The 27,393-nt window shown below is 43.9% G+C and overlaps 1 protein-coding gene across 1 annotated transcript in view; it reads right to left on the bottom strand.

Annotated features, from left to right (window-relative positions):
• Positions 1–4,403: 4,403 nt before the first annotated feature.
• Positions 4,404–27,393, bottom strand: part of Cd244 (CD244 molecule) — a 28,092-nt gene continuing 5,102 nt past the window's right edge. The window contains exons 2-11 of the mRNA XM_029553523.1: positions 16,846–17,175; positions 16,567–16,759; positions 16,375–16,457; positions 14,736–14,837; positions 14,111–14,262; positions 12,111–12,164; positions 10,763–10,828; positions 9,038–9,091; positions 7,326–7,436; positions 4,404–6,335 (exon numbers count right to left, since the gene is read on the bottom strand). Of these exons, the coding sequence (XP_029409383.1) occupies positions 7,356–7,436; positions 9,038–9,091; positions 10,763–10,828; positions 12,111–12,164; positions 14,111–14,262; positions 14,736–14,837; positions 16,375–16,457; positions 16,567–16,759; positions 16,846–17,175 (1,115 nt within the window). The 3' untranslated portion in view covers positions 4,404–6,335; positions 7,326–7,355. The remainder of the gene's footprint in view (positions 6,336–7,325; positions 7,437–9,037; positions 9,092–10,762; positions 10,829–12,110; positions 12,165–14,110; positions 14,263–14,735; positions 14,838–16,374; positions 16,458–16,566; positions 16,760–16,845; positions 17,176–27,393) is intronic.

Raw genomic sequence — 27,393 nt, 5'->3', positions numbered from 1 at the left:
CTTAAAATTTTATTAAATCTAAGAACTGGGCAAGGTGGCACACACCTTTAATCCCAGTACTTGGGAGGCAGAGGCAGGCAAATGTCTGTAAGTTTCAGGCCAGCCTGGTCTACATAGAGAGTTCCAGGCCAGCTCTCAAAAAGAACAACAACAACAACAATATATATATAATCTAGAAGGTTTTTCAAACATGCTACTTATCTGTGATTAATAAATCAAATAGGTAGATATTTATTTAGTGCCTTTTGTTTCCCCATAATTGGGCTCAGTGTTATGGGGCTTCAAATGTGTTTATGGCACCACTCTGACCCTGAGGATTTGTCGTCTTATCTAACTTTTGGTAGAGGAGGAAAAATAAACAAGCAAAAACACTACATGACTACTTAATAAATTACGTGTGAAATTCCAAGGGTTTGGGGGACATTCGAAGCAGGGACTGCCCTTGGTGGAAACCTAGTGGAAAGGCTTCAAGAAAAGAGATTTGAGTTGGGTTTTAAACAATGGATAAGGGGCTGGAGAGATGGCTCAGTGATTAAGAACACTGACTATTCTTGAAGAAGACCCAGTTCAAATCCCAGCATCCATATGGCGGCTAACAACCATCCGTAACTCAAGTTCCATGGGATTCGACAGTCTCTTCTGACTTCCATTTGCTTTGCATGACATGTACCTACCTATATGCAGGTGTAACACTCATACATGTAAAATTAAAAATAATTCAAAAATAAAAATAAAGGGCCGGGTGTGGTGGTGCATGCCTTTAATCCCAGCACTCAGGGGGCAGAGGCAGGTGGATCTCTGTGAATTCAAGGCCAGCCTGGTCTACATAGTGAGTTCCAGGACAGCTGGGGCTACAGGGAAACCCTGTCTCAAAAAGACCAAAGAAAGAAAGAGAGAGAGAGAGAGAGAGAGAGAGAGAGAGAGAGAGAGAGAGAGAAAAAAAAAAAAAAAAAGAAAGAATTAAAGAAATAAAGAAATAAAGAAAAATAAGAGATGGATAATATGCCAGGGGTGGTGGCATATCCTTGGGAGACTGAAGCAAGATGAATGAGTGGCAGTTCTAGGTCAACCTGCAACCACATAGCCAGACCCTTTGAAGAAGAAGGAAGAGGAAGAAGAGGAGGAGGAAGAGGAGAAAGAGAAGAGAATGTGCTCAGTAAACAACTGTTCAGATATGCAGATTAGTTCATCATCTTCTGCCTCTTCCTGACTTCAAGACTGTCACTTACTGCTTAGGATTTTACTTTGGCACTGAGAACAAATCTGTGTTATTTACTACATTCCCAGAGCTGCTTTTCTGTCCAGTATGGTCCTTTGTATTCAGGGCAAAACCATTCAAACTTAAAGTCATGGATATTAGTCCTTGCTCTGAGTTTTAGAATGACTACAAGCCATGACATGCTTGTTCAGTCTTACATGGTATCCCCACCAGCCAAGGGATTTCAGACTCCTAAACCCATCCTCACCTATAGTATAAGTAGAAATTAAAGCATTTCCTCAGCTAAGTTCTTTAAAGATTTATTTGTGTGCCTGAGTACACATATGTGTGTCATGTGTGTGCAGTGCCTATGGAGGCCAGAAGAGGGCATTAGATCCTCTGGGACTCTAATTATGGGAAGCTGTGAGCTACCCACAGTAGGTTCGAGAAATTGAACCCAGGTCCTCTGAAAGAGCCACAAGTGCTCTTAACCACTGTCTCTCCAGACCCTTCAGCTAAGTTCTTGACAGAATTTATCACCAGTCTTCAGAATTTCCAGTACTAGGAGTTCCACTGCTGGGACTCCTAAGGCTATGGCCTTTTAATCAGGAAATTGTCAAACTATTATTTGTAATACATACCTCTGCACACTATATTTACACCTAACCCCCTGTCCCCTTCAGTTCAGGTTTCATCTGCCCTTTGGAGCCCTTCCTGATCATTGTTGAGATGACAAAGAGGGTCTTAGAACCCTTGTACCAAGAACGTCTAATTGATCCAGGCCATTACTTCGGAACCCAACCTGTACCATCTAAATTATTATGTAAATATTTGTCTTATTTCTCTAGCTAGGGCAGAGACTGGGATCATTCAGTGATAACTTCTGAAATATAGACATTTTACTGTTATTTTATAAAGTCCTGGATTTGCTGCACTGAACTGTCCGATATGCCCCTGCAGAGAGTCTAGCCCATGGCCTTTACCATTAGGAGACTTTCTATAAAGATTATGAGATGAACCAATCATACCTTGGCCTTACCTTCCTGTCTCACCAAGACAAACTGAGGAGACTCGAACTTTCCAAGGCATCATTAACTTACTCTTGCATGTTCTTTTTGACTTACTTAGATGGTGCCACCACCACCACAGGATGATCTTGAGTCTCCTGAAATCCTTACCTATGGAAATTTCACATGAAAAGAAGAGCAGCTGCCACCTCTCTCCTGAGGGGCTGGATTTGGAGAAAAACTGGTTCGTATAAAACCTGTGCTTCTGCAGACAGAAGCACATCTGAATTTCTACAATGGCTCAGACCTGCCTGGATTTGATTTCTTGCCCTTCTTCTTGCCCCCACAACTTCATAATCCCATCAATAATTCAAGCAGAGGCTCCTTCTTGGGGATACATTTCAAATATCCTTGCTTTATTTGTCTCTGTATTAGTCTATTCATCCACACTGTTTCCTCCTCTGAACTAAAACTCTGCCAAGAATGCTGCCCTGCACATGGCCTTGGATCTACAGGACTTCTGTGCCACAGTGGGTACATAGGTGCCCCAGGGGTTCAGGGCATGTTTTATACTGAGCAGGAGCCTAACTACTGCCTGTTCATTGGCTCATTGCTTGTATCATTGTCTTTGTGTGGCATTACAGCAGAAGCTCGGCAACCAAACACACAACATGATGATGTTGTACGCGGGACAGTATAGAACACACATAGACTGGACACATAGGGTTTCTTCTGGTCAAATGTTGAAAAAGACCAGGACTGACCATCTATCAGATGCTGGGACCATCTTCGAAACAGCTCCAAAAATGAACCCAACAGTATTTTTATATGTGGTCATACAGATTTATGTAAAATAATGTTCATTCTAGTAGTATTTAAAACAAAACATGTGATCCATTTAGTGAGAGTCTGGTTAAATCCATGATCATTTAGTTTGGTTTTCGTTGATGTGATAAACACCATGACCAAAAGGAACTTGGGAAGGAAAGGGCTTATTTTATCTTACAGGTTACCGTTTATCATTGAGAGAAGCCAAGGCAGAAACCACACAGGAACACTGTTGACTGGCTTGCTCCCTGGCTCATGATCAGCTAGCTTTTTTATCCAATGTAGGCCAACTGCCTAGGGATGGCACTGCCCACAGTGGGCTGGGCCCACCTACGTTCTGGCTTGCTCCCTGGCTCATGATCAGCTAGCTTTTTTATCCAATGTAGGCCCAACTGCCTAGGGATGGCACTGCCCACAGTGGGCTGGGCCCACCTACGTCGGGTAGCAATTATGAAAATTCCTCCCAGACTTGGCCACAGGCCAGTCTGATCAAGGCAACCCTTCAGCTGAGGTTCCTCTTCCAGTTGACTTTAGGTTTGTATCAAGTTGACAACTGAAGCTAACTCTGGCACCCACACAGTAACAGACTTAAAAAAAAAAAAAACAAGACAAATATACTATATGAAATGGGCTCTAAATTACTATGCTGAGTGTGAAGAACAAAGTCCAGAACCATATATATTGTATGCCAGTTGGATTAGAAAAATATAAGTCTATGTGCTCAGGCAGGCATGGCAAAGTTTTAGAAATAGGAAATCAGTGGCTGCCTCCAGGGGAAGGACTGAGAATCTCAGGTTGAGGAGATTATTGAGTGCTTTTAAATTGCTGGATTTTTTTAAAAAAAACATATGTATGGCTGGGGATGGTGACACACACCTTTAATCCAAGCATTCAGGAGGCAGAGGCAAATGGATCTCTGTGAGTTAGAGGCCAGTCTGGTCTATATAACAAGCTCCAGGCCAGCCAGGGCTACATAGTAAGAATCTGTTTTTAAAAAAGAATAGATATGGCTTACTGTTTCAATTATTTTTAAAGATGTATTTCACTTTTATTATATATACATATATATGGGGGAAAGTAATGTGCAGGTGATTTGGGGTACCTGTGGAATCCAGAAGAGGGAGTCTAATCTGGAGTTGGAGTTACAGGTAGTTGTAAGCTGCCCAACATGGATGCTGGGACCCAAACTTGGGTCCTCTGAAAGAGCAGTATGCACTCTTAACCACTGAGCCATCTCTATAGCCCCTGATAATTCGTGTGTGTATATAATATGTACATATTCATATGTGCACGTGTGTACAGGTGCTTATGGAGGCCAGAGTGGTATATATGTATGAAATATGTACATATTCATACAATGTGTGTGCAGGTGTTTATGGAGGCCAGATGTCAACGTTAGGTACATTCCTTGATTGCTTTCCACCTTATTTTTTTGATGGAAAGGTTTCTCACTCCACTGAACCTGAGGCTCACCTATCTGACTAAACTGACTGGCAATGAAATCCAGGAATCTACCTGTCTTCTCCCTCTCTCCTCTTCCTCTCCAAGCACTGAGATTACAGATGTACACTGACACACCCAACTTTTTACGTAGGTGGTGGGGATCCAAACTTCATTCTTGTGTGGCAGATACTTTATCAATGGAGCCATCTCCCCAGCACCTGATTTGATAGTTGTTTAAAATGCTTAAACCAGGCATAGTGGTACATATTTGTAACCTCTATACAGGATGAGCTGAGGCAGGAGGATCACAAGTTTAAGGCCATCCTGTACTACATAGTATGATCCTGTCTCCAAAAAAGGTGCTTAAAATGCCTCTTTCATATAAGACACTCATATTTACCCAAGTGCTTCCTCTTTACTGTCAGTCTGGTTAAGGAACAGCCATATAGAACCTCTCCTGTCCTCCAATTTTTGGCTGTCTGTAAGATGAACTCTGCGTGGCTTACATTCATGTTACTGTAGTACACATTCGTGTCATGTGCACCTTGCAGCCCCCTGTTCTTTAATGTTGTGCTTCTGCTCTCCCGCACTTGGGTCTGGATCCATGTAGCGGTGCCCTGCAGTGGTGCACGGGTGCTCCCAGGGGCTCAGACAGGACTTCACACTCCGCAGGAACTTAATTACTAACTAGGCATTCGTTCATTGCATGGACATTGTCCTTATGAAGCATTACTACAAAAGCTTGACAGTCAGATAGATATACAATAATGTGATATTGTATACTCCAAAACACAGCATCCCCCAAAGCCTGGTCCTTAAACACATCTAGCCAATTCAAGATCTGCATAGCTTGTGACACTCCAAAGGCCAGCAGAAAAACAGTGGCAGTGCAGTGAGATGGTTCAGCATGGAGATCCTTGCTATACAGTCTGGAGAACTGAATCTGACCCCTAGAAAGGTCAAAGGAGAGAACCAACTCTGCAAAGTTGTCCTCTGACTTGTACGTGAATGCTGTGGCACACATGCTCCATCTACATGCACACCCATACACATATGTCATATTTTTTTAAACGGTAGTGCCTTTGGTTTTCATCTGGACTGTTTTTGCTCCTTCGATTCTTACTGCCTCTGCTTACTAAACTCTGGCTCTGTAACTCAACACCCAACTCCCACCTCAAGACCCCAGACTCCCTTGTATAACATATTCCTTCCTTGGCACTTGCTTTAAGATGTGCTCTGTCTGTGCTTCTGACTAGGTGGAAGCTAGCCCAGTCGGTGCATACAAGGAAGAGGGATCAGGCAAGGTGCAAGTGAGTTCATGCCTTGGCTATCCTTCATGAGGCTGAGTGGGCACACCCAGGTTTCTGTTTCTGTGCTGTCAGAGTGAACAGGCCTGACAGCTCACCAGAAAGTCAAACCCATTTCCAGCAAAATTTAAACAGACATGTATTAATGAATGGCCCACAGATGCTCAACATGGAAAAGGTTCATAAATTTAATTCAGGCAAAGAATTTACACTGCCTCTGTGTGATACCACTTTTCATGTTAAATTCCTATGTTAAGTGCAGAGTGGAACTCTTGTAGAATCAGACTCTGAGAAGTATCACCTATTGGGGTTTCTGAGTAAGTCCTTACTCAATTCACACTTGTTGCTTTCCTGTGTTCATCCAGAGTCTCAAGCATGTTCTCATGGCCTTACTGAAGGAGCTGGCCTGAAGATTCAGGGAACCTATCACAGCACCTGGCTCCCAACTGCCTCATCTTCAGCACTCAACAATCTCCCTCCAGGTTGTGTCATGGGGATCACTCATTGGGACTTGAGCTTAAATAGCCTGTGGCTTCTAAGAGATGTCTTCTTCTGTAAAGAAGCCAAAATAAATTTCTAATAATATGTCTTTGTAAATCAAACGCCATATCATGGGCAACACTGGTCTTATCACTTAATAATATGAGAATGGCATGTGCTCTGGGTGATTTTCTATTCAGAGACTGCTTGATTTTCATCACCTACTCTTACTTCTTCCCACCGTCCTTTGTGAACACCTAGCCAGAATAAGGGAATGGGCCAGGGTTCCCCTGCAGTTGAGTGATGCCAAGGCCCCAGCCATCCTGGAAGCACTGCCATCCAGCTCACAGCCAGATAGCACAGCATCACAGAGGAGGCTCTAAATCTCCATCATCTTTCTTTGCTCTTGCTTTGGAAGGTGGGCCTGGGCAGGGAGAGGGTCTAGAAATGCAGTCATTCACTATTAACAAGGAAGGGGATACACAAGTTAACAGATAAAAGAACCACAAGAAGGGAAGCCAGCCTAGTCACTGTGTACAGGGAAACAGGGAAGAGAGATCCGGCAAAGCACAAGTAAGTTCATGCCTTGGCTGTCCATTGTGAAGCTGATGGGCCCTCCCAGGTTTCTGGTTCTAAACTGTGTCAGTACATGACATTTGTCCCATGTTTACATAGAGCTTTATAGATTACAAGTACTTAGACTGTGACCAACACAACTTCTCTGCCCAGTCTTGTCTGCTCTGCAAGTTCAGGAGATATTTAGAACTTTGATCTTATAGAAGCTGTTAAATATAATTTTCAAGCCACATATAGTGGTACATGCCTGCAATCTCAGCATTTGAGAAGCGGAGGCAGGAGGATCAAGTGTTCAAAGTCATCCTTAGCTACCTAGCAAATTCAGGTCATCCTGGCTATGTGAGATTCTGTCTGGGGGGAAAAAAAAACTTGGAAAATTAAAGCTAGACCATGAATAAACTTCTATATCCTCTCCAACCCAAGAACTGCTCCATCAAAACTCATATGGCATCATCCATTATGCTGATTTCCACTGTCAATACTGACGTGTAAGTGAGGCAAGAACAGCTCCAACAACTAGGGATAGATATCAAAATTCTCCAACTCTTTGCGGCTTAATCGGGCAGGGTTGTAGGCTTTGGAGTATCTCTTTCCAACCTAAGGATGATAAGGAGAAAATTCAGGCCTTCGTTCTGAAAGAGCCTTAAACTAATCTTGTAGAGTATGAATTATTATCCCCATTTTACAGATTAAGAAAAACATCAGGGTGATAAAGCAAACTCTTCAAGCTCATTGATTAGTGTGAAGTTAAGGCAGCACTTGGATCACTTCTGTTCCCAGGTGCTTTTTTAAACTACTCCACACTTCTTCCCATTCTTCTCCATGGTCCCCACCTTGACTTGGCCCGCACAGTCTCCTCTGTAACTCTGAACTGTCAAGTTGGCTTTAATGTTGGGTTATCACTGAAGAGCCAAGAATCCCCACAGGCAACCACCCAGCCTCTCCTTATGACTAAAGACAACATTTCTATTGGACCTTCAGTGTTTTGATTATAACATGAGGTTAATGGGTAGTGTGGTCTGTATGCCTTAATTTCTGTGGGTATAAATTGGAAGCATAGATTGGGACCAAAACTCAGTGGTACAGTGCTTGTTTGCATACCCAAGGCCATGGCTTCTCCCCCAGCACTAAAAAAAGGGGGGGAAGGTTTGATTATATTTGTTAGAGCATTCTATGAACCTTAGAGGTAATTCATACCCAAATATTGGCAAGTTGTCTTACACATTAGAAAACCCTGATAAATGCTGCATTTCTCATTTCTCCTCCGATGTAGGCCTAGTGAGCACGAGTTAGCTACCAGATTCAGTGTCACTTTTTAAATTTTTTAAAAAATTCTTTAAAAAATTTTATGTGAGCCAGGCATGGTGGCACATGCCTTTAATTCCAGCACTAGGGAGGCAGAGGCAGGCGGATCTCTGTGAGTTCAAGGCCAGCCTGCTTTACATAGTGAATTCCAGGCCAGCTGGGGCTACTGGGAGACACTGTCTCAAAAAAGACCAAAAAAAAAAAAACCTTATGTGTATGAGTGGTTTGTGTGGATGTATATAAGTGTCCCATGTGTGTGCTGTGCCCTCAGAGGCTACAAGAGAGCATTAGATACTCTGGAACTGGAGCTACAGGCAGTTGTAAACCACCATGTAGGTATTGGGAACCAAACCCAGGTCTTCTGGAAGAACAAGTGCTCTTAACCACTGAGCCATCTCTCTAGCCCCTCTGTGTCACTTTTGAATAATGTCCATCTCAGAAGAAGTTTGAAATAACCCACATTCTAAAATGATTTCCAATGACGATATTTTTAAAAATCATTCAGAGTCATTTATTTTCCCCTCTCTGATCCTCCCTTGTACACCACACATACACACACACACACACACACACACACACACACACACTTTAAATGGGGCTATCCCATTTATAGCCCATAGCTAGTGAACTAGCTTGGGGACAGCCCTACGTAGTTTAGAACCCAAGCTGCCCACAAACAAAATCTGAATGCATAAGATGACCTTGAGTTAGATACTCATTCTTTGGGGGCCTCTGTGTCTTCATTTCCAAAAGAAAGATTTGGACTATAGGATCCCTAAAATCCATACAATTCTGAGGCTGTGTGGATGACCTTTTCATGAATATACCCTCATTGCTAGACCTCAGGGATTCATAGACATAAAACCCACTCAGAAGGAGTTCAGAACTCTTACCTCTTCATACACAGTGCAATTAAAGGAAGGGCTATGGTTCTTCTTCGATCCAGACTAGAAATTGAAAGTTAAGAATGTTTAAGTTCAAGATAAAGGATGTCTTTCTCTTGTCTCATATACAAGTTCCCCAAAGAGTCAAGGCTCAGAAGACCCTCAAGGTTTCCTAAGCCAGTAGTAAACAATGGTCTCCACAAAAGCACAATGCATTCTGACCAATAATATGACACTCCTGAGCCATGGTTGGGGTTTAGTATCCCATACCCACACGTCCCTAAAATCCGCAAACACACATTCCTAATGTTCACACACATACACACATGTCCCTCAGATAACCCTAATGTAAATAGCATTTTAACACATGCCCTTCTAACATAAACAACTCAGGAACTTCCCCGAGTGCTAACATTAACAACAAACCCTGAAAACAATGGTTTTGTGAATCGTTGGATCTACTTTCAGTAGTATGTAGGTTTTTTCTAATTATTGGGGGCATGCATACATATATATATAATGATGTATGTGTGAATACAAGCACATATGCACCAAGGTACACATGTGGTGTTGAGAGGATAACTTTTCAGGAGTCAGTTCTCTCCTTCCACCATGAGTCCCAGAGATCAAACTCAGGTTGTTGGTTTTGCACAGCAGGTGCACTTACCCACACAGCCATCTCATTAGTCCTAGAACTTTTTATGATTTAATACCAAACCATGTAAATGCCTTGCCTGTGAATACTGATATGTCCTTATATTGCAGCATAACTTAAAAAATAAATCTCATGGTGGAATTCAATTGGATTGAATGACTTACTGGAAGGAAATGAATGAAGTCTGTAAACTTGTCTTAAGCCCCTTCCAACAACAGTAGCTAACCTGCATAGACTTCCAGTTTTGCGGAATTTCAATTCCCCATTCTGCTGTATTGTTGTTTATGGCTCTGTACTGTGGTTCCAGCTCTGGGAACAGCACTCTTCCTATTCCCTCCTACGCCCATTAACAAGGACAAGCATGAGCCCAGGACACCCAGCTCTGTGGTTTGAGGTTCACATAAGAGTTATGAGCAGAGGTTGGAGCAGGATTTAAGTGGGCCATGATGGCTGCCTCAGTCCAGGAGTCTCCACCCAACCAGAACCTTTGGTCTTTGAATGTCAACACTGTGTCTTTCAGGTACAGTCTATTCCTTTAGCTCTAGGCAATAAGCCCCTGCCTGGAAAACCTCTCCAGTATCTCTCACCTCTGTTATCCTAGCAAGGTCCTTCTGCACAAAACACCTCTTTCCTATCCCTACCTACCACAAAAAGGGTATCTACTACAAAAAGTCCAAGAAAATCCTATAATCCGCTGTTTTCTGAGTCTCAGAACTGCTCTTTTTCTCCAGACAGAACTAGAAGTACACTTCTTCCTTTTGGCCCTTAACATTTAAATATAATCATTTAAGCCAGGTGTGGTGGCACAGGCCTTTAATCCCAGCACTCAGGATGCAGAGGCTAGCGGACCTCTATGAGAACAAGGCCAGCCTGGTCTACATAGTGAGTTCCAGCCCAACTGAAGCTATAGGGAGACCCTGTCTCACAAAGACCAAAAACTAAATAATTAAAGAAATAAAATCACTTCATAGAAGCTGCTCAGCCACACAAGGCAGAAGACACCTCACTGAAGTATGTTCTGCAGCATGTCTACAAAATGCACATCTGTTCAACAGCACCCCCTAGAGGAAGAGACTCACCTTCTTGAAAGGCTGGATTACTGAGTATAATGTACTTGTAGTTTCCTGTGGGGTAGAAGCAGAAGGCTAATGAAGAGAAGAGAGATAAAACACATTTCAAAATGTAGATTCAGCAAAATCATCTGCTTCAACCCCACCTAGATGGAAGCTCTGTGTCAGTGAAAAAAGCCTGGACTGAATGGAAGGTCAAGACCTGAACATTAGCCCCACTGTGAGTAATGATGATTGCTTTTGGTTGACTACTTTTTTTTTCTCCCCTAAGCCTTACACCATTCCTATAAAATAGGAATGGTCAAAATTTGCTCCCTGCCTTATACAAGACTACAAAATGATTTTTAGAAGGGAAGGAGGGAGGGAGGAAGGGAGGGAGGGAGGGAAAGAATCCCATTCAGTCAGTATGAACACAACACATACTGTAGAAGCAGAATTCAAACCCAAAACTTTCCAGGGATGCCTCTCCTTGATAACATGCCTTCTTTCTCTAAACTGGAAAAACATGTGCTCCAAGCCATGACTACCTTCCTGTTAAGATATTCCAGAGGAGAACTCCTAGCCTTGGTTATCAATAAAGGCAACTTAGCTGTCAATATTAGAGAATGCCTTTCTAGTTCACAGGTGGATTACTATATTCTCAGACATTAGTGGCATGGCAGGAAGAGATAGAGTGGAAATTGATAAATGGTTTGGCTCAGCTTTGCTACTATGCATCTGTGTGGCCTTGAGCACATCAGCTAACCTGAGTCTTGGTTTCCTCAGCTGTGAACTTCATAAAGCTTGCATGTGAGATTTAAGAAAATGAGGCCAAGCATGGTGGTGGACATCTTTAATCCCAGCACTTGGGAGGCAGAGGCAGATAGATCTCTGTGAGTTAGAAGCCATTCTGGTCTACATAGCAAGTTCTAGGCCATCCAAGACTACACAGTGAGACCTTGTCTCAAAGGGAGAGAGAAGAGAGAGAGAGAGAGAACAAATAGTACAAGAGCTCCAATTATTAGAATAGGGAGAGAGAGAGAGAGAGAGAGAGAGAGAGAGAGAGAGAGAGAACAAATAGTACAAGAGCTCCAATTATTAGAATACGGGAGAAAGCAAAAGCTGAATCCTGTAACAAATCCATTCTCTTACAGACAATCTGTGCCAGATTTTTAATAGGTATAGAAGAAGGAAAAGCTCTGTCAAGATACCCCAGAGAATATTAGCCATTTCAAACAACTTGTTAAAGCACCTTAGGTTGTCTTCTGGACCCCAGAAACACCAACAGCTCATCTGCCATTCAATGATGTAAGTTTGGGGTGAGGCATTAGGAAGCCCCATAGACTGGAAAGGTTGATTAGAAAAGCCAGAGGTGTACCTGGCACTGGATCATGGAGTAGATGGTTGTCCCTTCTCCAGGAGGTTTCTGCTCCTGCACAGAAAAAAGTAAAGGGTGCATACAGCAGGCTCTGTCTTTACTTGGGTTGAGCAGGGAGCACAAAGAAGTCCCTCCAGTGGGGGGTGGCAAAACTGGGAAGAACCTTATCATCAGATACCCCACGATGAGGGCAGGGAGAAATGTTATTTATCATGGACCAGTCAGGGTTAACTATAAGGAACTATGCAAAATCCAAACAATCTAAGAGGTTCCCCATCCCTTCCCTCCCTTTAATAAATTAGAACTCCCTCCTTGCCTTTGCTGACTTTCAAGCTAAACTTGTCAACAAAACTATCCACAACTCACAAAGCTCTTGGTAGATTTGTGATCTGAACCTTTCTTCGGGGTACTGAAATTCAGAGTCTAAATATTTAAAAACCTCACAGTTTTAAAGCTCCTCTCCAGGTCCAGGCTTCAAAGCCAGCTTACCCTTGGCCTCAAGCCATCCATAGGGGAGCTATAATGCTGGGTAGAGAGGCCCTGGACCCAAGGCCAAGGTCAGAGAGCACACAGCCCTTCCTGTTTCCCTCCTCTTATGCCTGCTCCATAGGCAATTAGGGAGGGAGGTATTTCATCTTCTATGTCCCTAAGAACACAGTGCCAAGCGGGGCTCTGATGGGGGCCAGGAAGTCTAGAGAGTCCTTTAGCTGAGCTCCCCAGAAACAAAAACTTGAGAGGCATCAGCCATCTTGGCAGCTGGAAAGTCAACAGAAGTTTGTTGCTTCTCCCTTCTGTCCAGACCCATGTGAATTATCTCCAGAAAGGTTGGATCTGGGTCCCAAAGTGAGACCACATGAAACTTGGATGTAGACCTTCAAGCCAAAACCTGGAGACAGTAGAGGTACCAGGCCCAGCTGAGAGGTCAGGCAGGGAGGAACCCCAGGTCAGAAGGTGGGTAACAACCTGAATCCCCAAAAGGCCTCTGTTACTTTAAACTGGCATTTCCTTCTATGGCCCTCTTCATTTGGGGGGAATGCAGAGGCTGGTTTTCGTAAGCTGTTTTTTGGGCATCCAGTGGCTATAGGTAGATGCACGTGTCCTAAGGCCTAACATCCTTTTTAGTTTTCACAACTCAATATTCCACTGCAGGGACCAGGAAACAAGTGAGGGGAGATGCCCTCATTCCAGCTAAGTAAACAGACCTGAAGAAAGCTGTTCTGTGACCAGAGCCGAAGAGCCCCCATGTCTCCCTCAGCCAAGCAGCAGACATGGGGATGGGAAAAAGGCCCTTCTTCTCTACTCCTACCACTGCACCCACCGGCTCTGCCTGGCCCATCTGGGTCTTCCTCCTAGGCCTATCACCACATCCTGCCTGACTCAGCAGCGCAGTAGTGAGGGTATCTGGGGCCCCTCTGCAGTTTCCTTCTCTTCTGTACTCCTGGATGACTAGATGAGCTGACCACTGAAGATAGCTGAGGAGAGAGGAAGTCAGAGAAGAGCCCTCAGGTTCCTCGGCTCTGTACCAAGCTGTTTGCCTCCTCTGGTACCTTAGCCAGGCTTGGGCTTCTTCTTCCCAAAGGCTGTGAATATAGACCACTGAGGCAGCTCTAAAGCCATTATATTTTGGCTGGTCATGATCCCCAATCTGGACAATGATTACAAGAGCCACTAGGGTATGCTCTTATCTTCCAAGCCTAGGGAATATGGTCAGACACAATGAATATAAGAAGCTTCCTTTCCTCCTGGAGCTCAGCACGGCTGGTGGGATTGAGCTGAAATGAGGGTGTCGTGTATAGTCTGGGGGTGGGCAACACATACATTCTGCCTTCTGCTACTGATTTTTGCTGTGTTCCATCCCTTCCTAGAAGATGCAGCTCAGCACTATGATACCTCTTCTGCCTCCTTTTCATTTTCTGTGCTTCATTTGGTTTTCCCTTTTTCTCTTTGGGCAGAGCTAGGAAACTGGTGAAGAAAAGAGATGGAAAGGGGTTGATGATCACCTCGATGAGACACCCATCCAGTCTTCTTTGTTCCCTGTCATCTTCCAGGCCAGCTGAAAGAGACCTCAAGCTTGTAGAAGGTCCTGGTTGATTCCTTCTGACTTGGTCCTTGACATCTTCATATACTGTCAGAAACTCCTCGGGGTTGGACTCTGTGTGAAGAAGAAAACAAAGAACCGACATTCAGAAACCTCCAGGTCTCCTGTCTGGGCTTCCATTTCACGGGTGGTACCTCCCACCAAAGATGACCAAAACCTGAAGAATGGCTTTAGAAAGCAGGAAGGTTAGTGCTCTCCCCACATCACCCAAATGGCACAGTAAAGCAAGTCCCCCTCACATACCTCCCCTACCAAGCTGGGTGGTCTCCAGCCAAACCCAGCACCTTCAGGTAAACCTTCAGACTGAGGACCACATTGAAATATCCTGAAGCCATCCAAGTTGGCATGAATAGGAGGAAGGGCCTCACATCCAGTGGTCGCCTTCCCTCACACATGCTCACACATATCCCAACTCCTCCCCAGGAAGAGACGGCACTGTGTGCCCAGACATATTCCTGTGAACCTAGGGCCAAGCCACAGGATCTGATACCTCAAGCAATAGCATCCTTCAGGGACCATCTACTTACGTGACTGCCTCCTCTTATCCCACACATAACAGCAAATGAGAACACCAAGAAATAGTGCAACCAGAATAATGATGACCACCAATAAGGGCAGAAATCCAGATTCTGAGGGACACAGAAAACAGGAAGACTAAATCCTCACTTCCCCATGTGTCAGCAGAAGGAACTATTTTAAAACCCACCATTCTTTATAGTGTGGCTAGTCTCACATTCTATGAATTCAACACCAGTGTTGTCCCTCCACTTAATCGGGTGACTTTCCCTGAGTGATGCCAACAGTGTGGGATTAATGTATGGCAGATCTGGTCCAGCTTACCAGTTTCAGAACTGTACTACTTACCTAACTCTCTGAGCTTCAATTTTCTTACCTGTAGAAAGGAGATAATATTTTTCCCCAAGGGGCTAATTATATTATCTGGTACATGTAAAGCATCTTGCACAGCCACTGTTACGTCCATCTATTGTTTTTAACTCAACAAATATTTGCCACATACCTACTGTGTGCCAGGAAAGCCTTCTATTTCACTTTTCTGATCCTTCATGTAACCATTTGTGTTACATGTGTACCCTGATATATAATCCAACCAACAAGAGGGGAAGTGAAAGGAATTTAGTGTTACAGGTACCAACTAGCTAGCTCCTCACAAACACTATCTTGTTCAACCTTAATGGTAATCCTGTAAGATGTTTATTATCACCTCCATTGAACCTAAGAGAAAAATGGAACCCTACGAAGTAAATTAATCTGCCTGAGATTCGGAGCTAGGAAATTAGTGCTGAAGGTATGCTGGCATAGCCCCAAACCAGTATTCTTGTTACCATGCCTCCTCTCTCGTTTGTTTTCGTTTCACCCACAAGTAACTTTGTTTTGTTGCCCCATTTTGCTGTCAGTTTTTTTTAACAGCAGGGCCTGCATGGATCTGGGTTGGCTTGGTTTGATTAGGTTTTCCCATAAAGCCCATGTTGATGGCACATCAAGTCTTTATCAAATAAAAAGTGATACAACCTTCACTCATCTTGGGTTAAAAATAGGCACAGAGCCGGGCGTGGTGGAACACGCCTGTAGTCCCAGCATTTGGGAGACAGAAGCAGGCAGATCTCTGTGAATTCAAGGCCAGCCTGATCTATGTAGTGAGTTCCAGGACAGCTGGGGCTTACAGGGAGACCCTGCTTCAAAAAGACCGAAAAAAAAAAAAAAAAAGGCACAGAACTCTTCTAAGTACCTTGTCGTTTTCCTGAAGCCCCCGCTGACCTAAGGTACTGTAGTGCAGTATCATTACCTCCCAAGAAACTATCTGGATTGCGGTAAGATATCACTTGGGAGGAATTGGGTCTCCAGTATCTCAGAAGATGAAGATAATGTTCAGAGCCATTATAAAACTCACCAAACAGCTAAGCTTTCCCTGTGTGGAAGGAAAGCTTATAACTCCAGTAGAAGAGAAAATACAATTCTTCCAAGAATAAGACAGGCCTGCATTTTTAGGAATTTTGTGCCAAGAGGCAAGGCCCCTGCTGAGGAAGGGCCACAGGGAATTACAGAAGAAAGCTAAGTGATCTTACACCCAAGTATCTTTTGCCTAGGAGTCTAGTTGTGGGGCCCAACACCCTCTGCCCCTACTATGGCCCAAATTGCTCCACTTACTCAGGGGAACACTCAGACAGCCCTGAGTGAAGTTGAGGGTGTGGCTTTCCCAGCTGACATGGTTGCTAACATTGCATGTATATGTAAGCAGGCCACTGACATCAGTCTGATTCTCCTGGTGGGTAAAGTTCCTCTCCGTTGAGATCTTCGTGCTCCCTCTGTACAAAGCATAGCTCACGTTATCCCCAATATGTAAGCAGGCCACTGACATCAGTCTGATTCTCCTGGTGGGTAAAGTTCTTCTCCGTTGAGATCTTCGTGCTCCCTCTGTACAAAGCATAGCTCACGTTGTCATCCCCGTACACCAAGCAGTATAGAGACACTTCGCACATCCCATCATCCAGGGTCTTCCACTGCACCTGCAGATGGGGCTTCTCAACATGATCTGGAAGCAGAGATTCTGGTTAGAAAGACAAGGATACAAGTCCCACAGGACTCAGAAAGGCAGAGTGAGCAGAGCTGGAAACTCACCCAGTACAAGAACCATGAAGTGCTTGGTGCAAACTTGTCCATTACTATTGGTGACCTCCAGAAAGTAATGACCACTGTCTTGAGGCTTAGCTGACTTGATGAGAAAAGTTAAAGTCTCATTGTTCAGAGAAAATGTGTTGTTGGAATTATTCACGTCAAAATATGGACATTTCTGCCCTTTAAAATTGTACCCAGTCAGGAGTTCATAAGATCCTGACTCCAGGCGTTTCTTCCATTGAAAAGAATCATACTTTATCCATACATCGTAAGGCCGTAGGCAGAGAGAGCTTCCTGAGACGCCAGCCACATCTTCAGTCGAATCTGGGCACTCTAGGAAAGAAATCCCAGGCTGAAGACAGCTCAAAGAGTGTAGCTGTGGCAGGTGGATATGATTTCCTGAAGCTAAGGAGGTGGGAGCAAGAGTGAGGAGCCCAGAGCTTAGCACATCCTCCGCTAATCCGCCTCTCCTTCTCCCCAACCTCTGACCTCTAGTCTGACATTATCCATGGACCAAAAACAAAAGCTAGAATCTCTCGAGTATCTACTATGTGACAGCAAGTTTCAAACGTTGTTTAAGTACTTAACTTCACAAGAATCCTGTAAGGGTCTTATCCAGGTTTTTATAGGCAAAGAATTAAGTCAGAAAATACTTAAGTAAATGGCCCAAGTCACAATAAAAATAATGAACTTGAAATCCAGTGTGTGAAATATACACACAGGTACACACATATATATGTGTGTACAAGTATGTGTACCTCTGTATTCAGAGGCCAGAAGAGGATGTTGGGAGTTTATCATTCTCTACCTTATATTAAGATTTTTTTTATTTTAATCATGTGTATATGTGTGTGTTTGTCTGTGTGGGTGTGTGCACATGAATGCAGGAGTTGGATCTCCCAGGAAATGGAATTGTAGGTGGTTGTGAACCACCCGATATAGATGCTGGGAACTGAACTCTGGTCTTCTGGAAGAGCAGTACCTGCTCTTAACTGCTGAGCAATCTCTCCAACCCCCCACCTTATTTTTTTATTATTATCATTTTGCATGTTTTAGTATGTATGTGAGTGTGAGCACACAGGTGCTATGGCCCACATGTGGAGGTCAGAGGACAACTTTCAGAGATCAGTACAGTCCTTCCACCTTGTTGAAGCAGGGTCTCTCTTGCTTCTGCTGCTCTGGGTACACCAGGATAGCTGACCTGTGAGCTTCCAGGTGATTCTCCTGTCTTTGCCTCCCATCTCATGTCAGGAGTGCTAAAATTACAGATGTGAACCATCACATTTGGCTTGTGTGGATTCCAGAGAGCAAAGGTGGGTTATCAGGATTGTACGACAAACACTCTTACCCACTGAGCCATCTTGCTGGCCATCCACTTTACTTTTTAAGACAGGGTTTCTCATCGAACCAGAAGCTCACTGGTTCAGCTAGGCTGGCTGACCAGTGATCTCCTGGGGGAATCCATCTGTCTCTGCCTTCCCATTCCCCACACTAGGGTTACAAGAACTCAGGGCCATGACCAACTTCTTCTGTGAGTGCTGAGGATTTAAACTCAGGTCTTCTTGCTTCCACATCAAGTGCTCTTACCCACCAAGCCATCCCTCCCGCCCCTTGGTTTTGTTTTTGAGACAGGTTCTCACTATCATAGCCCAGGCTGGTTTTGAATCACTATCTTCCCACCTCAGCTTCTTGAGTAACTGGGATGATAAGTGTGTTCTCCCATGCCCAGCTTCTAAGGGATAAATTTCAACCCACAATATTACACAAACACCAGTTCTGATATGACTCCCATCACTGTAGTTTGGATATGAAGTATCCCCCCTGACAAAAAAGCTTGCATGCTGAAGGCTTGGTCCCCAGCTGGTGGCACTATTGAGAGGTGGTTGGCTCATGGGGGCACTGACTTCATCAATGGGCTATTCAGAAGTCCCAGGGGGACTGGATATCTCTGGCCTCCATGGGCGCCAAGCACACACACACACACACACAAAGCAATTCATGTTCACAGACTCCCTTGATCCCAGCACTAGGGAGGCAGAGGCAGGCATATCTCACAGAGATGAGATCGAGGCCAGCCTGGTCTACATAGCAAGTTCCAGACCAATTGGGCTACAGGGAGACCTGTCTCAAAAACAACAAAATGAAACAATAAGCCTCTAAAAAACATAATATAAATATAAATCTTTCTTCATTTTAAGATTTTTTTTCTCTCAGGTATTCATCACAGTAACAAAAAGTCTGACTCACTACACACTGAGGCAGCCACCAATGGCCAGCAGTAGCTGCCAGAAATTCTGAATGGCCAGCCTCAGTAAGACCACCACTTCAAGCTGAACTCAGAGATCTTCTTGAATCCTCTCAAGGAGTTGGACTCATATCCTCTGGAATCATTTGGCACATTGGATTGTGGGAAGTGCTCAGTAATGTTTGTCATTGTTTTAGTGACCAAAAGGTCTCTGCAAAAATTGCTCTTTAAAATTTTTAGACTGTGATGGGGGCTGGAGAGATGGCTCAGTGGTTAAGAACACCGGTTGAATCACAGCACCCACATGGCAGTTAACAATTGTCCATAACTCCAGTTCCAGTTCCAACAGCCTCTTCTATCTTCCGCGGGTACTGCACGATACAGGTGCACTTACCTACATGCAGGCAATACACACATACACATAAAAAAATAAAAATAATTTTTTAAAAATTTTAGACTGTGCACAACACAGGTATACTTACACACATACAGGCAGTACACTCATATACATAAAATAAAAAATAAAAAAGTAAAATATTTTTTAAAAATTTAAACTGGGTGGAGCATGGTAGTGCATGCCTTTAATCCCAGCACCTGGGAGGCAAAGGCAGGCAGATCTCTGTGAGTTCGGGATCAGCCTGGTCTACATAGCGAGTTCCAGGCCAGTGAGGCTACAGGGAGACCCTGTCTCAAAAAAAACTAAAAATTTAAAAAAATTAAACTGGGGATAGAGAGATGGCTCAGAGGTTAAGATAATTGGCTGCTCTTGCATAAGACCCAGGCTTGGTTCCCAGCACCCCCATAATTGCTAACAACCATCCAGTTCCAAGGGATCCAATACCCTCTTCTGGCATCTGCAGACATTGCACATATGTGGTGCACTTATATACATGTAGACAAAAAACTTATACACGTAAAATATTATTTTAATTTAATATTATACTTTCCAGGTCTATATCAGCACTCTGTAGAGATCAAGATGAGTGTTCATTAATATAGTGGTGGGATGGCCCAGAGCAGCCTAGTGAAGTTACCGAGACAATTTGCTAAGGAAGCTATGTGGCATGGCCCAGTGCCTGCAGGCAACAAAAAGTCAGTCTGCTTGGGTCAGAGAGAGACAGGGTAGAGGAGAGTGGAGAAGAAAATAAGAGCTACAGATAGTTATACAAATGCTTCTTTAAAATGTGGCACATCAGGAGGAGAATAAGAAAGAAGCAGAGAAAGATCTTCCAGAATCCTCTTCCCACACACCAAATAACCCTCACAAAAGGAACGAAACCCTGTCAGAGGCCATATCACCCAATTATAATAAAACAAAATGACAGAAAGAGTTGTACGTGTCATACACACACCCCATCTCCAACCAGCCCAATGTGAAGAGAGATGCCGCCCACTTGGAGGAGTGAGCAAGTTAAGTTCAGACCTTGGCCTTGAAATCCTGTACCAGGCCTGACACAGAGAAGCCCACTTTCAAACAGAGACCCACAATGCTTTCTACCAGCCAGATACCCACAGACTGAGCCACCAAAACTACATTAGGCCAAGCAGCTGAGTGCCTCTACCTCTCCCCGTGCAACATCAGATCACAGAGCAGGGAACAAGATTCCACTTGCTAAAGAGAATGGTATAAAAGCTAGCACAGAGCTTTGTCTTAAAGCCTAGTGATAGATCTGTCACAGTGACAGCCAGCATTTAGTAGAAACTTCAGGCCCCAAATGCAGGCCAGAGCACACACTCAGAGCCTCTAAACCAGCCCTGTATCTAGTGAAGACCTATGTACCAATGGGACAGATTTATGCTTCAGCCTGTATCACCTCCAGCTGTGGCACAGGCCTCATGCATCCCTGAGGCTCACAGGACCTCGAAGCTGTGAGACTCAAGCATAACTCAGGTTAGTATCAACCTAGGTTATCACAGACTGCCTTTACCAACCCAACCCCAAACTTGAGCAGGACAACATAATAAAGAGTAAAATTCCATTCACTGAGATTAGGACAGGATAGTAAGCACTAGACTTGGCCCTGAAACTTGGTACTGGGCTAGTGAAACCTAACATTGGGGAGATCCTTGTAGCCTCATACCTAGGGCCTGCCCATGGATGGAGTGGGACAGTCTAGACCAGAGGAAGACATACAGTCATGGTTTGTTGGCCTTTTAGTCTAGCTGGCATCTGTGGCTGCTGGCAATAGTCTTGGGCCATGAGTCTACCTCAGCAAGACCACAGCAGTAAACCTTGATCCTACCCCAGTATTCTGCCGCTCTTGGCAGGCTGTGACATAGGTGTGACAAAAGTGCCTGGGACTTGTCCATCCACAGTGACTCTTCTCTGAGCTAGGCCAAATCCCTTGCTACCTAGCTGTGGATGTTATCTGAGCTTACCTAAAGAGAGACTACAGAGGCGGCTACTCCTGCTTCCTCCTGAACGTACATCACCATTGTGTTGGGACAAATCTAGCCTTGCATCACCCATTTGTACTGAAACAGTGACAAGTGACTCCCAGAAAACTTGGACCTACATGTCCTCAAGTGTTGAAATAGTGAACGTGACTACAGATTTGATGAACATAGGCAGCCTGCTTAGACTCTCCAGAAACATGGGCACAAGCAAAGCTAGGGGTGATCTTCAATACCAAGACACTATCACCTGCCAGCAAACAACAGGAAATCATGACCTCACTGTGATGGTTTGAATAAAAATGTCCCCCATAGGCTCCAAGTATGTGAATATTTTGTCCCCAGATGATGGCACTCTTTTGGGAGGTCTTAGAAAGTGTGGCTATCCTGGAGGAAGCATATCACTGGGGGTGGGCTCAGATAGTTCTTAAGCTTTGCCAGATCTCCAGTTTCTCTTTTGCTTCCTGTGCCTCCGTGATGATGTGAGAGCTTAGCTTCTGCTGCTCCTGCTCCAGCCACCTCCAGCCACCATGACTCCCTGCCATGACGGACTGTAATTCCCCTGGAACTGTAAGCTCAAATAAATTCTTCCTTCTATAAATTGCTTTGGTCAGTGTTTCTATCACAGCAACAGAAAAGTGACTATACATTCACCTAATACTCAAAGTAAGACACCAGAAACTGACACAGCACTAATCAGCATGGGAGAATGCTCAGAGAATTTAAAGCAAGTGTTTTAAACTGGGTGTGGTAGCTCATATCCATAATCCCAGCACTTGGAAAGCGGAAACAGGTGAATCTCTGTGAGTTCAAGGCCAGCCTGATCTACCTAGAGAATTGGAGGTCAGCCTGGGCCACATGAGACCCTGTCAAAAAGAAGGAGAAAATTATTGAGTTCAATGATAGGAAATTTGCCAGGTGGGATGGTGCAAGCCTTTAGACCCAGCACTCAGGAGGCAGAAGTAGATGGATCTCTGTGAGATCAGAGCCAGCCTGGACTACATAACCAGTTCCAGGTCAGCTGCAGCAACAAAGAGACCCTGTCTCAAGAAAATAATAGGATATTTGAAAACATAGTCAGGGGAGGAAAAAGAAGAAAGATAAAAGAAGAAAGCAGGCCTATGGAAACTTTAAGCAGGTCAGGATCACTGGAGGAAATATTCAGGTTAGTGGGGTTCAAGAAGGGCTTGGGAATGCAAAAGGGGCAAAAAAGAAACTTACTCAAAGAAATACAACAGAAGATTCCCCACACCTAGAAAAATGCAAATATGAAATATAGGAAGATAAATGTCAATGATCTGCATAACTTAGCCAAATCTGCACCAAGACATTTTATAGCTATGCTCTCAAAAATCAAAGACAAAAAGAAAATGCACAAATGACGTATAAGTCTTTCCCAGCTTACCTGACAGCACTTGTCTCAACAGAAATCTTTGAGGCCAAGAAAGGGCCTTCACAGTAGTGAAGGAAAAAGCCATCAACCACAAAAGCCAACAAAGCTATGCTTTAGAAATGAAGGCATGACAGAGGCATTCCAGACAAAAGCTGAGAGAAAATATTTTTACCAGACCTATCCTATAAGTTTTATTGCCCCAAATCAAGACTGTTATAAGATTTCAGAAATTAAGATAATATTTCATTATTGCAAGAATAGAAAAGGAGCAAATGAAATACATGTGTTAGCCTAAAAATAGATTCTCGCATGCATGCTCTTTTCAGTAGATGGTGTTGGGTCAACTAGATAATGTATAAGAAAAATTAAACCTGATATCTCCCTTATACTATAGACAAGAATTAATTTAAATTACAAGTTTAAATATTAAAGAGAAAATTATCAAGGATCTAGAAAAACAGTGTAGGAGACTGAATCTTGAAATATTTCTTTAACAGAACAAAAAATCATTAATATAAAATAATTTAGAACTTCTGTTTAGAGGGACCACATGTGTAAATCTATCCAAACTCCAAACTCTGAACCACAGCTAAATACATAGCCCCAGAGCCCGACCCTGAGCCCAGACAATGACCCCTCCTCCTTGAAAATCCCCAACAGGTAGGTACACCCAGACAGCGACCCCTCCTGCTGCACTGCTGCTGGGGCCACATGTGGGCAGCTCCCTGCAACCAGAAATCCTGAGTAGGCACCCTAGAACCCTTCCCCTGCCAGACAGCAACTCCCAGAGCCCGTCATCCCCACCACCACCACCCACCATGCCACCCAGAAACCATGAAGGGTCCTGAGACTTCACCCCAGGAAGAAACCTCCAACTCGGCTGCCACCCCACTTACCTTCACTTGAGGTCAGTGTGACATCTTCCCCTTGCCCCCAGGGAGCACTGATCACTCCAGCTGTGACCCCAGCCCCAGACTATCTCAATAGAAGACAGACTGACAACCCAACTCCTTTCCCCAAATAGCAAAAGACTTGGGCAGGTACTTTACAAAAGATTATACCCAAATGGCCAGTAAGGTGTGAAAAAAGTGCCCAACATTATCAGCTATGGGAAAACAATAAAAGTCTAGTACACCTTCACCAAGATGACTAATATTTAAAAGACTGAATATTCTGCTTGTTGGCAGCAATGAGAAACAACTGAAATTCTCATTTATAACTAGAAATTGGCAGGTGAACTTTGGAAAATTCCCTTTAAGCCAGAAGAACTTATCCGTGTTGAAAGTGGTTTCTCATCACCACAAAATATCTGTAAGAATGTTCATAATAGCTTTATTCATAATAAATCTAAACGGGAAACAAGCCAATGTCGTGAGACATTGATAAATAAATTATGCTATAGTTCTTACAAAATGGCAAATTACACAATGAAAATGAATTAACCCTTTCTGAAGCATGCCTGTGACTGGCTCTCACCTGTATGGCAATCAGATAAGGAAGCTGAAGAAAAAATCCTATCTGCCTTATTCCACTTACCTAAAGTTTAAAATCAGGAAAAACTAATCTACATGAAAAGTTAAGAATGTTGGTTACTTTGGTGGTATTATAAACTTGGAGAGGAACAAAGGACCCTATTAGGTCCTTCATTTTTTTACAACTTGATATAGGTAGTTATACGTACAAAAATATATAAAAGTTCATCAAACTATACACTGAAATTTTGTGAACATTGCTATATCTTAATAAGAAATATCAAAAATGAAAAAGAGGTAGCAACTGCCTCTCATGGAGTCGCTCTGACCTCAAACTAAGATCTACTTTTTAAGAGCCAATGTGATGTTGCCACTGTGGAAACATTACCACAACAGGAGTGGGGAGAGAAAAGAGTGTCTCAATCACCTCAACTCATCTCAGATAAATAATAGAAAAGTCTTCCTAATTTTAAGTTACTCAGATGACACTGAGAAATCAGCAGATCAGAAAAAATACTTAGGCAAAATAGACAAGAAAGTGAATTAGAAGTCAGGAATGATAGTTCACTCTGGTAATCCTATCACTGCCTTAGCCACAAAAGGATTGTCACAAATTAGAGGCCAGCCTCATCTGCATGGTGAGATCCAATCTTAAAAGAAAGGGGGGGAGGGGGGCAAAGGGGAGAGAAGGGAGAGAAGGGAAGGGAGGAGGGGCGAGAAAGGGAAGGGGAGAGGGGAAAGGAAGGGAAAAGAGGAGGAGGAGGAGGAGGAAAATAATTACTAAAATTTACAGGTTGATCAAGAAAATAGCCTAAGCCTAGGTTACAAGTGCATAGATAATAAATGAGCCCCTTAGAGGTGATGAGAATACTATTCTTGTATTAACAAGTACTTGTTAAACACACTGTGTGTCAGGCAATGTGCTGGGACAGGATTTCCTGACTTCAGCCCTCAGCATGCAGGACCTGAGAACTCCTTGTTGGGTGTTGGGTGGGAGCTTGTGCTGTGTGGCCTCTGCACACTCAATGCCAGTAGCACTTTTGTCTCAATCATGACAAAAAAAAAAAAAAATGTCTTCAGACATTGCCAAATGTCTGAAACTGTCCCCACTGAGAAACACTGTTCTGGGCACTAGGGTGTAAGACGAACAAGAAAGTAAAGGTCCCTGCTCCCGTGAAGCTTACAGTCAGGGTACACACTATAAACAAGAAGAAAACTAAGCAGGCATAAGTACGATGAAAAAAATTAATCTGAAGGTGACACCAGAAAGCCTGAAGAAGGTCAGGCAGGTGGTACGCTCTAATCCCAGCACTTGGGAGGCAGAGGCAGGTGGGTCTCTTGTGAGTTTGAGGCCAGCCTGGTCTACATAGCAAGTTCCATGTAATCCAGGGCAACCTAGTGAGACCCTGTCTCAAAAGACCAAAAAAAAAACCCGGAAAGAATGTGGAGAGAATTCTTCAGATTCATAGCCAGGGAAGGACTCTAAGGATCTAACATGACTTGAAAATTGAAAAACAAAAAAAAACCCTTGCCAAGGGAAGGGATATAGGAAAAACACTTCAGGAGATGCAATAGGAAGTTTAAAGGCCTTTGGAGTCAGGGAATCAAGCAGAAGGATGAGCCTACTGCAGACTTTTTCTCTTTTTGCAGTACTGGAGATTGAACCCAGGTCCTCATACGCACTAGGCAAGCGCTCTACCACTGAGCTACACTCCCAGCCCTGCTCGGAATATTGGGGATAACATAACCCAGAGCCATCTGCTCTTGTAACTAGCAATGTTGGGGGGAAAAAAAAAAAAAGACGTGTCATTAAGACTTCATTTCCTAAAAGCAGGACATTACTTCTGTATGCTATGGGAGAGGTAAAGGGACCAGATTACATTTAAGAGACTTATCTGGGCAAGTGGAATCGGAGAGTTTGGGGTTGGATGATACTCGGGGAGATAGACGTGCCCCTCCTATGTAACAAGAAAACAAGAGCTGAAGGTGGAAATAGCCAGGACTGGTTAATTGACAAAAGCAGTATCAGCCATGTGAAGATTCAAGAGCAAGGTCGAGTAGAAAAGGAGCCACATCGACCATACGCAATTCATGAACCAAGCACTGAGCAGAAAGCCTGGGAAACCAAATCTCTACCCCATTTAAGCAGAGACTGCAGCTGGATTCTGAGTATTTCATAGGAAACGATGCCAAAAGCAACCAGCCACACCAAGTCCAAAAGCTCTAAGATAGGAGCCAGAAGTATATACCACTGAATCAAAATCCATGGGCAGGGCAGGATTTTGACTAGGAAATGGAAGCCTAATCCACGTAAGAGGAGCAGAACCCGGACAGAAGCCTGTAAGGCCGAGAGCTGGGGCGGCCAGCATTGTTGCTTAATGCATGGATGCATCTTACTGACTCAAAGGCAGGGCCAAAGTCCACCCAGTGCACATCAAGAGGGCTGTCTTCGTTGCTCAGCGCTGCCTCTGTTATTGTTTCTATTTTTAAGAATAGGGTTGCCGGGTGTGGTGGCGCAAGCTTTTAATCCAGCACTCGGGAGGCAGAGGCCAGCCTGGTCTTTATGATGAGCTCCAGCTGGGGCTACAGGGAGACCCTGTCTCAAAAAGACCAAAAAAGAAAAAAGAATGGGGTTTATCAGGCCCGTCCATGCCTTTAATCCCAGCACTCAGAAGGCAGAGGCAGGAAGATCTCTGTGAGATCAAGACCAGCCTGGTCTACACAACCAGTCTGAAGCCAGTGGGTTTCAGGGGCACTGGGTCAAGAAGACATCAAGGTGTGATGCTGGTATAAGGAAAACCATGCGTTCTTCGGCACTGGGGTGTTAGGAAGGACTGCTGCTCAGAGGACTTGGCTAGGAGCCTCAGGGCCTGCCTGTTGGTGGAGGAGGAGTAGGGATGAGGGTGTTAGAGGCAGAGCAGCAGCATGGGCTGGACACCCACACTCTACTTTGGGTCTAGCAAGGATTTTAGGGAAGGATTCCTCCACGTTTGGAAAGTGAAGTGACAGACATGAGTTTATTTTTAGGTGTCTTACTGGGGTTTTAT

This window comes from Nannospalax galili, unplaced genomic scaffold, assembly GCF_000622305.1.
Source record: "Nannospalax galili isolate Female #2095 unplaced genomic scaffold, S.galili_v1.0 scaffold484, whole genome shotgun sequence".
NCBI lineage: Eukaryota > Metazoa > Chordata > Mammalia > Rodentia > Spalacidae > Nannospalax > Nannospalax galili.
This window is presented reverse-complemented; position numbering and strand designations above follow the sequence as displayed.